Source organism: Camelus ferus, chromosome 16 (genome assembly GCF_009834535.1).
Source record: "Camelus ferus isolate YT-003-E chromosome 16, BCGSAC_Cfer_1.0, whole genome shotgun sequence".
In the NCBI taxonomy this organism is placed as follows: Eukaryota; Metazoa; Chordata; class Mammalia; order Artiodactyla; family Camelidae; genus Camelus; species Camelus ferus.
In genome coordinates this window covers 26404133-26415307 of record NC_045711.1, presented here as the reverse complement: position 1 = coordinate 26415307, position 11175 = coordinate 26404133, and the positions used below count along the sequence as shown (strand labels likewise).

Here is an 11175-nt window from a genome sequence, read left to right as displayed (position 1 = left end):
CTTCATGTGGCCTTCTCCTCTGCATGTCTCTCTGTGTCCTCTCCTCTCCTTATAAGGACACCAGTCATTGGATATAGGACCCGCCCTAATCCAGTTTGACCTCATCTCAACTTAACGAACTACATCTGCCAAGACCGTTTCCAAATGAGGCCACATTCTGAGATTCCAGGTGGATGTGAATTTTGGGAGGACACTATTCAACCTACTATAGTACCCCCAACAACCCCCTCTGCGGGTCACACCACCACCCCGGAGAGTTTCCAGAAGGTGTGGACCTGACCAGAATTCACGCTAGCCCAGGAGTCAGCAAGCGCGGGCTGTTTCTGTGTGGCCCATGAACTAGGAATGATTTTCACATTTTCCAATGATCCAGCAAAGATGAAAACCAGACTATTTCGTTACACGTGAAAATTACATAAAATTCTATCTTCAGCGTCCATAAATCAAACTTGATGGGAACACAGCCATGCACATTCATTTAGGTATTGTCTTTGGCTGCTCCCTTGCTGGGATGGAGGCCGCGTGGCCCGAAAGCCTGAAATATTTACCATCTGGCCCTTTAGGGAAAACCTTTGTCCAGCCCTGCAGCCATCGTTACCCAGAAATAATGTTTCCTGCCTGGCCTGTGGCTGCCCAGAGTGTAAAAGTCCTCTGCAAGGGCTCAGGTCCCCGCTCCAGTCCCAGCAGTGTCTGGACCGGGGGTGAGGACTGCTTGGTGGCTAAAAGAGGGGAGCCCGAAGGGCCTGGGGCAGAACCCTGGCTCCTGCCCTTCCCCGGTGGGTCCCTCCACCTCTTCCGTCCAGGTGCCTTTATCTGCTAGGTGGGGAGGCGGTGAACCTCCTGCATTCCTGGTGAGCCTGTTCTGAGGATGACTGACGTTGCAGAAAAGGCCTCAGCCCCGTGGTGGGTGGGGCCCCAGTCAACAAAGATCAGCTGGTGAAATTGTCCTCCGGCCCCAGCTGGTTCCGGAGGTTACAGGCCATAAAAGTCAAAGACCTTTTAAATTCTCTAACATCCCAGAAAATCCCACCTATCCTGGTGAGAGCGCCCCGAAAGCCTCTTGGGTCTAATTCCACGCCTGATCAACACTGAGGAAAGGGAGGAAGAGGAGCGCCTGTCCTCTGCTTGGTCCACGGGGTCGTCACCATCAGAAGGCGCAGGAAAGCACTGCTCTGCCCCGGGAAGGCCTGGCCTGGATGGATGCCTCCCAGTGCCCCTGACTTCCCTGAAGCGTGGACCATGAGGAGCCCTGGCAGGAGAGTAGGGGATAGAGGGAGAGCCAGTGGGGAAGAGGGTGGTTCTCCAGCCCCTGAGCCGCCCCTGTGTGGGGTCTCTGTCTCCATCCTGCCCTCTCTGTCTGCAGGTCCAGTAGCCTCCTCCATTTGCCATGCAGGCTTAGGGGGATCATGTTACCTGGCTCTTCCTAAGCCTGGGTCCCGTGGTTCCCCTTTGTAGCTCTCCAAACCCATATCACCACAGGGTGAGTGGTCTTTTATGAAACTCTCCTCAAATGATCCTAACTTGGTTGCCCTATTGCCTTCCAGCACGTTGGATACACTCTAAAATGCCTGTGCAGCTCTCCTCCCTGCAAATCCTCCAAATTTCTAAGATTCAGATTTCTATTGCCATTTCCATCTAGGAAGAGTCCTGAGGCAAGGTAGAAGATGACTTGGGAAGGGAGTGGAAGTGGGGGCTGATTGAACCAGAATTGTGCCTTAAAGCCAGAAGCCCTTGGATGATTCCACATAAGTGTTACTTTATCCACGAACAATAGCAATAATCCCTTATGTGTGTAGAATGTGGTACAGCTTACAAATTATGCTCCCATGTAATCTCCCTTCTAATACCCACATGCTTTTGGTGAAGGATGCAGTGCAGTTTTCAGCACTCGCCTTTTCCTGGAGGAGGAAACTGAGGTTCTGAAAGTTTTGCACGAGCCCCCACGTCTGGTATAGTTAGGATTTGAGCCAGGTGGCTGATTTAACAAATAAAAATAGAGGATGCCCGGTCACATTTGAACGTCAGATAACAACAAATGAAGTTTTAGGATAAATATGTCCCATGCAAAGTTCAGTTTGTGTTTTCTCTATCCACCCTAACTTGATCCCACATTTCTATGTCCAAGTCCTGTGTTCTCTGCCGTATAGAATATGCTGACCAGTAAGATGCCTGAAGATGGCCTAGCACCAGTGTGGATTTCCCCCAAATTTCCGCCAGATGTCACAAACAATTGGTCAGTCTTGGGGAGTGCGAGTGCAGGTGGGGACAGGCAGATTCTGTAGGAGAATGTATTTCTTGTTCTCTCAGGCAGGTCTATTAACAAGACCCCCTCCATCAGAAAAGCCCGGGCAGGGCAGTGATGTGCTTTGGGCTTTGACCCCCGTGCCCTCCGGGGCAGCCCGGACCCCGGCGGAAGCTCGGGCCAAGCATGAATAAGCCCCAACCCAAAGGGCTTTGTGGACCGGGACGGTGAACCAAACGCTGCTGAGTTATTTCCATTTCCAGCGTACTGCTTAGCTTCTGAGCAGCTGGCTTTGGACAACCCAAACAGTCCCCAGTGGGAAGCGGTAAGGCCTCCTGGATTTCCGTGTGGCCTCTCAGGGCCAGCGTTTGAGAAGTGTGGGTGACAGTACATGCGGGGAGCCTTGGGGCAGGCGGTGGGTCTGATGCAGCCAGCGGGCCTGACCCACCGGGAGCTGACAGCTGAGATCCGCCCCTGGCCCATCTCCCCTTACCTTCTTCTGCTGCATCCTAACACAGCCTCCTCCATAACCCACAACGTCCAGAGCCAGCTGCTTCAGAGCCTCCTCCCAGCCAGAAGCTAGGACGTCAGAAAGAAAAATGGTCGTTTTTCCATCTGTAGGCTCCAGCAAGCCTCGTTGCCTACGTGCTTTGCCATCAAGATCGGGACACTGGGAAAAAGCCGCTCTGATAGATCTGGACCTGACCTTCCATGTGCAGGACAGAGAAACTGGGGAGGGGTGGTCGGGATGTCACCTCCGTCTAACAGGTTATTTCCCTGTGCTTCGTTCCATGAGTTTCATGTTGGAAAAGGCAGAAGTTGCACCCATTCCGCAGATGAAGGTAGTAGAGGTCGGTGGGGGTTGAACTCAAGTTCAAGTTCAAGCTGGAATCTGTGGGAACCCAGGTCTGCCAACCCCAAGCTTTTTTTGGTTAGCCTCGCCAATCAAAAGTGCTTTTCCAAATTGGTAACTCTGGGTTCCAGGCAAAGAAATCTGAGAGGCTTCCTTGGTGTTTTCCAGGTGAGGTTACCCTTTCTCAGCGGAAAGAAAAAACATTATGTATAACCCAAGGTAGTACATTGTATCACCCCACATCTCCTTGGCCTTGGAAACCACCGTCCTTCCCCTCCTCCCTTCCTTCTTAGCAGTTTACCTTCCTCATTGTTTTGGTGAAGGCATTGTCTTGCCTTCTCCTGGTGTATTTGACTGGTATTGATGCTGGAGGTAGCCAAAGTCCATGCCCAGTGGCCAGTCCACATTACTACGCCGTAACCAAACATTCTCAAATGAGTTGCAGCGGTGTGGCATCTCATGTGGGGGTTGGGTTCTAAATCATGTGTAGTATCAAGATACTGGGTAGTCAAAATTACCCTTGAAAAAAATCCCTTAATCACCTTGAAAATGAAACGTCATAAAGTGCAGTGTGCCTGGTTTGTCCTGCAATATACACAGGAGAAGCTCTTATCTGACCCACTTAACAAATAAGCCATATTAATTGCTTCTCTCTGCAAAACACGAAGATGCCCACAGTCCCCTGAACGCTGAAGGCTTTCAGCGCTGCCCACACGCTTCTGCTCCGACCAAACTGAGCTGCATGTTTACAAAGAGTCTGTTATCACTGTTCCCAAACTCGTTGATGCCAGCTGTACTTTTTATAGTAATTACACAATTTAAATACGATGTAAGTGGGTAGGGTGAGAGCACAAAGGGGGAATAGCTATTTCTTTGAAAATTACATTGACTGCTTCGGAAGAGGAGGACTTTGAGAAAGCGAAGTGGCAAACGCGAAAGAGGGCTGAATTAGCCCCGGATGAGAATTGTCTGTAATGTATTAGGGAAAGAATAATCACATTCTGGGCTCCTGCTCTTATGTCAGTCCATCATTTCTGCTCTGGGAAGCTGAGATTCCCTGCATTCACCATCGCTCCAATTTTGGGGGCAGCAGCGGGTCCTGCGACCTCGCTTTTCTTTCAGATCTAAGGAGAAGTGTGGATTTTTCCACGTGCTTAGCTTTCCACCTGTTGTTAGGACAAACGGGCAACTTCCCAGCTCCTCACGTGCCAGAAACCGGGAAGTCCTCAGTCCAAAATTTCTGTAAATTTTCGAAGGAGACAGAAATTGGAATTCACTGGGGATGCATTATAGATGTGCAAGAAAGACAAGAACTCTAAACATCGAGCCCGTTCTCAAAAAAGAAAAATGCTAGGCCCACTGTGAACAGATTGGTGAATGCATTTACATTGGTGAGTTTTCAGTAAAAATAACGTGTAGACGGTGCATACATATACATATATATTTTCAATTCCCTGCTTTAATTATGTTTTAATTAGTTGAGCAGCCTCCGTATGAATAAATGTCTGATGTACATTATACAATAAGACAGACTGTGTAAAACTGAGCGGCAGATGAATGTAGTCTAATCTAGCACCAGTGTACTCGGAAATCCAGAGATTCAAGCCCTAACTCGAAATCTGGGTGGAGTAACTCAGTGAGGTCACCGAATGCCACAGTGGTTCTTATTACATCAAGATCACCGGGGCCAGAAGTGCTGGCTTGGCTGAAATTAAAATGCAAATGGGCAACAAACTTGCCTTCGAGTATCAGAAAGGCAGCGTTTGTCTCTAGAGCCAGACTGCTTTAGGACGAATCTTGGCTTTTCTGATTCTCAAGGGCAAGCCACTTAAATTCTCCCTGACCCAGGTTCCCTCCGAGGGGGCTGCCACGAGGATCCCGTGAGTTAATCAGTGTAAGCGATCACCATAGCGCCCCGCACAGGCTGAACGCCATGTAAGCATTAGCTGCTGCCATTTCTGTTTTCATTCAAATTGGGCTCTTATCTTAAAAGTGTAATAAAATCAAACATCGCATTTCACTTGAAGGCACAGGTACCCGTTCCCCTGTGAATTAAAAAAGCAGAAAACATCGGACGCTTAATGCTCCCTGCAAAACCACAGCAAGGCTAAAAATGGATGTTCCAGGACCAGCTTGCTTGAGAGTGATATGGGTGGGGGTCCCCCATTTACCTTCCAGGGAGGAGAAGAATGAATGTTGCTTCAGAACTCCAAAAAAAAAAAGTTTATTTATAAAATACGGACAAGTTTGACGGGACATGGGACTTCTCGTGGTATATATTTCAAATCAATTTCTTTGTTACCTCTCATTTAAAAAATAAACCTAGCAAGCTATATGACATATAGATATATATATATTTTCTTCTTACAGATAGACACCTGCCGCAATGAGTACTCTCCCTATAATTTTTCATCATATCTTTTAAATCAAAAAATAAAGATTTGTGTTGGTTTTTGTTTTCGGAGTCTATGCGTAAAAGGTGGTAACACATTTAAATGCTTTTGGTTATTCTTACAGAAACAAAGAGAAGTGGGGTGGTCCCAAGAGGGCACCTGTGCTCAGGGTGGTGGTCGGGGCTGCCCTGGGCAGGACCACACAGAGGCACTGGGGAGTGGGCGGCTGATGTTCAGGTGGTCCCCCCGCCCCTCTCCTGCCCTCCAGCCCCTCACCAAGTGTGGGCACCTTCAGATGTGCACCATGGGAAGGTGAGGGAAGTCCCTGCCCAGAGTGAGCTCTGGGGAGACTCTGGCACCTTTGAAAGCTCTGCCCGGGGAGGTGTGGGCAGAGACAGAAGGCCTCCAGCCAGCGTGCGCCAGGCGGGGCGGCCGGAAGTGTCCCTGTTTCCTCTGAACCACGGCAGTGTCAGGTTGGGGAGACTGAAGGAGAGGCAGCCTGGGTTTGCAAAACTCCGTGGAGCCCCAGGGGGAGGGTGCTTCTGGAACCCGGAGCGGCTTTTTGGTTGGTCTTGGCAGTCTAGGCGCAGAGCCGATGTGAACACAGGAGGCGTGGCCAGCAGGGCAAAGGCAGCCCAGGTGTGCCAAGTGGGAGCTGTGGGCGCTACACCAGGAGCTCTCCCGAGGGCGCAGCAGGGCAGAGCCAAAGGAGCCAGGTGGTGAGTGTCCCGATGCGAACCTGCCTCAGGTGGCGCCACACAGACCGGGGTCCTGGCATCCCTGGCCCAGGAGACCAAAGGTCAGGGAGGCTCCCCGTGACCCAGGGGCCATGGCCACACACCCTTCCAATGCGGCCAGGCGTCTGGACGTGGGGTCGGGAGCCTCCCTTGCCCCGGCGGATATGTAAACAAGGGCAAAGAGATGTCCTCTTAGAAATCTTAGAGGTCCACAGCTGGAGCGGGGGCTTCCAGATGTGGCTGGGGCGGTGGAGGCAACATTTCAGGTGGGTGGGGACAGACTAAGGGTGGGACTTCCACCCACCTGGCCTGCCTGCACAGCTCCTCTAAGAGTTCTGGGTTGCAGGGTCCTCACCCTCCCAGACAATAGATCCCAGCCTCGCCCCACATGGGAGGGACTCAGGCTGCCTGTGCCTCACAGAGAAGACAACTGAAACCCTCAGAGGGGGTCGTTAGCACACATTTGTGTCCTGTGCACATCTGCACGCGTGTGGGTGAGCCCGGGTGGGCGTGGGTGCCAGCCCAACGTGTGCAGGCATGTGTCAGCCTGGGCGTGAACGAGCACGTGGGGAGGGGAGGGCGAGCATCTTAATGCACAAGATGGTTCACGAAAGGCAAAGGGAATCTGGCCTCAGGTGAAGTATATACACACATCCACAGCGTTTGTACTCACCCCTGCCTCCTCCCCCGAGTCCCGCCCTGGGCTAGGCAAGATGAGTTCTTAATGCAAAGTGGGAACGGCTTTAAATGGTTACATGGCAGATAGAGAAAAGGATAAGACTGTTTAAAAAAAGAGAGAGACAGAAAAGGAAGGAAGCAGCGGCAGTGGGATCACACACTGGGCAGCTGTCGGTGTGTCGCCACGGAGGTGCCAGCTGCGGATGGGGCAGAACCTCAGGCCTGTGTCCTCCTTTGGGGGAAGCCCTGTGCTTCCCTTTCAGGACCTCCTTAGTGGAGAAGCCACTGTTTGGAGCCCGGAGCCGGGGCAGCCCATCTGCAGAGCTATCTTCCCACTTCTCCCCACACACGGTTCCTGGGGGTCCCAGTGCGTGGGGAGGAGCCCACAGCTGGATGTGCCCTTTCCTTGGCCCCTGGCCCTGCTTCCATCCCAGTCACCTGATTTGGGAAGGGGACAGGACCTCTCTCTCCTTGGCTTGTTTCCCAAATCTTCCAATGTTCTCCTGATTCCCCAGAACGGGGCACCAGCTCCTCCAGGGCAGGGCAGCGGTGCCTGTGCTTGGCACCCCCAGCGAGCCCGGCCCCATGAATGGGCTCTGGGCTGCACTTAACATGCCTCAGCTGGGCCACCTCCTTTCCCAGAGGCAGCCATCCATCCCCGGCTGTGGGAGAGGGTGGCTTTGCAGGGCTGGTGTGGTGGGGAGGGCACCCAGGGGCCCGGGACAGCCCAGAGAATTAGCTGGAAGGCTCCTCTCTAGACCCCTGCATCGGGAAGGTCTGAGCTGATGGGAAGATCCAGGCCACCAGAAGTGGCTTTTTAAAGAGCATTCCTTGGAGCAGATTGTGGGTATGTAAAAGCTCTGCCCCCATCAGCTATTCTTGTCCCTTGCTCCCATCTGACCTGCTCCTCCCTGCTGGCCTGGCTGTGCATCTTGGGATCTTGTGTCCAGCTTGGACAGGGCCCCTCCTTGCTCCCAGCCCTGGCAGGTTGAGCCGAGTCTGGAAGACCCTCTCAGTAGCTTCCTTTCCACTCTCCTTTTAAGGAGGGGGGCAGGTGGTACCTAAGTCAGAAGAAAGAGGAAAGTCCTAGCTTCCTTCTTGCGTTCCTGACATCCTGCCTTACACTCAGTCATCCCAGTGCTATCCAACCAGTGCCCCTACCTCTGTTCCCCGAGTTCATCTCTCCTAGTCTGTGCTCAGGAAAGGGAATTCAAGTAAAGGATGGCTGGGTTCAGTGGCAGGTCGGGGGCGGGGGTGGGGGACCTCCCCTACCCCTAGGGCTCACAACAAAAAAGTATATTCCAGGCAAGGAGCTGGCTAGGCCAATTCTCACTCTTGAGTTGGTTTCACTTTTCTAAATAAACCAAATGCTTGGTGGGGATGTTGAGCAAGAGAGAGGATAGTTGGGGGTGAGAAGCAGGGCTGCACCGGGTCGTGGCGAGAGAGTGTGGGGAGGGGAAGGGAGCTCTGCCCCCAGGGAGGCCCGTCCTGGCACAACACCAGCCCGCAGTGGGCCCAGCATGTGCCAGAAGGGGGCAGCCGGCTGGACGTCCAGAAGCTTCTTCTCCACCCCCTCCCCAGCCATATCTGCCTTACAGTCAGTCCTCCAGTCTTCGCCTTCCCTCCCTCCCTCCCTCTCTTTAGAGGCCCAACCCACTCATGTCCAGTGTCCATTGCAGCCGCCTCCCCTACTCTGCTCAGCTCCCCCCAAAAGCAGCAGACCCCACAATCTTGAAGCCACCCCGTCGCTGGCCACACACGTCCTCTCTTGGTGTTCTTCTGCCTCCTTCTCGACACCGGCTTTGCTGGCCCTGGAATCTCTGGAAAAATAAACTCAGGAGGTGAAAAGTTGACTTGGTTTCTTGGTGTTTTTTGTTTTCTGGCAGGCGGTGCGGGGAGGGGTGGCAGGGGAGTTTGGCGCTGTTTTTTTCCTTTCTTATTTCCTCTTCCGACAACCACATCAAACAAATGATGAGAATCCTGCTATTGGAGCCCGGGAGCCAGGGGCGAGGCTGCTGGGGGGACGGTAGAGGGTGCTCTGCTGACTCGGGGGGTTCGGGGGGTTTTGGGGCGTTGGGGTCCGACTGGCCTTGGGCCGAAAGAGGCTGCCCTGCTGGGCGCTGCTGCTGTTGGAGAGGGTGGTGTGGTCCGGCTCGCCCGGGTCGCTCTCCGTGTAGCTGTAGATCCCCTTCTGCTGGCGGCGCCAGGAGTTGTAGTACGTGGGGTCGCTGATGTAGTGGTTGACAAAAGAGTGGGCCTTCTGGTGGCCTGGGTCGACCTCGTACTCGCTGTCGCTTCCCTGGGAGGACAGAGAATCCAGGTGTGAGTGGCCCCGGGGGGACAAGCCAGCATGACCAGGGCTGGGAGGCCCAGAGCATGTGGTCTGAATCTCTGCTCGGCCTCTTCCAAGCCCTGGACTGTGGACACCGTGCTGGCCTCACTGCCAAGTGAGTACAAGGCCCTCAGATGCTCCTTCAGAGCAGATCATGGATGTGAAGCATCTCCCACCGTGTTGGCACAGAACCTGTGGGCCCTTGGTGTGAAACAGAAGATCCGAGTTCTTATCTTTTTTAAAGAACTGAGGTGAAATCCACAGAACAGTTAACCGTTGTGAAGCGCATGACAGTTCAGCGGCACTGAATACATTCAGTGTTGTGCAACCATCACTTCTCTGAGCTCCAGAACAGTTTCATCAGCCCGAAGGAAAACCCTGTCCCACTAAGCAGTCATTTCCCATCCCTTCCTCCCGCCCCTGGCAACAACCCATCCACTTTCTGTCTCCATGGATTTACCCGTTCGGAATATTGCCTAAAAATGGAATCACACAATATGTGACTTTTGTGTCTGGCTTCTTTCACTGAGTATCGTGTTTTCGAGGTTGAATTCATCAGGCCCTTTTACTTTCTGTGTTTCTGATGCTTTGACATCTGGGCTCTTGCTGGCCCTGGATGGACTGCCACTCCCAGGGCCAGTTCTTAGAGAGACAGCCGTCTTTCATACCCAGAGCCCATGCGTCTACCATCTCCTCTAGTGGGTGCTCATACACTGACTTGAACCCACTATCCCCTGTCCCTGATCACCCCCAGGGCCAGGTACCAGGCAACTAGGGGCAGCTCCTATACCCCAGGGCCCCCTGAGTTATTCAGACTAGGCTAAGCCTGTTTGCCCTGTCTCGCCTTTCCTGTGGGAACCACAATAAAGGCTCCTGCTTGCATCTTTTTTCCAGCTCCTTCTGCCCCCTGACCAACCCTAGTGCTTCCCCGGGTGGCTGGACATGGCCTGGCGTGTCCCGTCTTCTTGGGAACTATGACTAACAAACTATCTTTCCAGTGGCGGTCATCTCCTGAGCTGTTGGCCTCAGCAAACCTGAATAATAACAAACCCACATTTTAAAACAGAGGTTCATGCATGATATACTGAATTCCAATCTTGGTCCAGCCTCCGACTTACTGGCTAGAGACAAAGGCAGGGCCAGATTAAAAGTCCTTTCGAGTCTCCTGGCATTGAATGAAATGCTGGCGCTCACCTGTGTGTGATCCAAGAGAAAAGCAACACAGTGTGAGGGTATACGTCAGTGGTGGAGCGTGTGCATGGGCAAGGTCCTGGGTTCAATCCCCAGTACCGCCATTAATAGATAAATAAATAAATAATAAATAGTAAATCTAATTACCTCCTCGCTCCAAAAAATAAAGAATCAGGGGGAGGAATAGATTAGGAGTTTGGGATTAACAGATATACATTACTCTACATAAAACAGATAAACAACAAAGACCTACTGTATAGCACAGAGAACTATACTCAGTTTCTTGTAATGAACTGTAATGGAAAAGAAACTGAAACTATATTCACGTGTGTCAGTATATGTATAACTGAATCGCCTTGCTGTACACCTGAAACTAACATTGGAAATCAACTACACTGCAATAAAACATAAGAATTAAAAAAAATGCAACATTCGGTTATAAAATAAAGCATGAGAAAAATATGAACAAAAGTTCTGAATTTTCACACCATGACTACCGTGAAACTTTGTGGGAGAAATATAAAATATTAAATTATCCTTAAAACGGTTGATCCTTTGGTGTCCTTCGGTACGTGTCTCTCTGCTTATTGGGGAGATCAGATTCGAGACAAGAGTCAATCTGGGTTGTGAAGTAAAATAGCATTCAGCTCGGAATTGTGGAGCTAAAAATACTGGGCACCCCTCCCCCCGATCCCGAGCACCCAGCGATGTTTTGAGAATAAGACAACAGATGGGAAGGCCCTTCTCTG

General features: G+C 51.9%; 1 protein-coding gene across 3 annotated transcripts in view; it reads right to left on the bottom strand.

Moving 5' to 3' along the window:
* Window positions 1-8839: 8839 nt before the first annotated feature.
* Window positions 8840-11175, bottom strand: part of SDK2 (sidekick cell adhesion molecule 2) — a 246430-nt gene continuing 244094 nt past the window's right edge. For all 3 annotated transcript variants that reach the window (XM_032456926.1, XM_032456928.1, XM_032456929.1), the window contains one exon: window positions 8840-9202. In XM_032456926.1, the coding sequence (XP_032312817.1) occupies window positions 8864-9202 (339 nt within the window). In that variant the 3' untranslated portion in view covers window positions 8840-8863. The remainder of the gene's footprint in view (window positions 9203-11175) is intronic.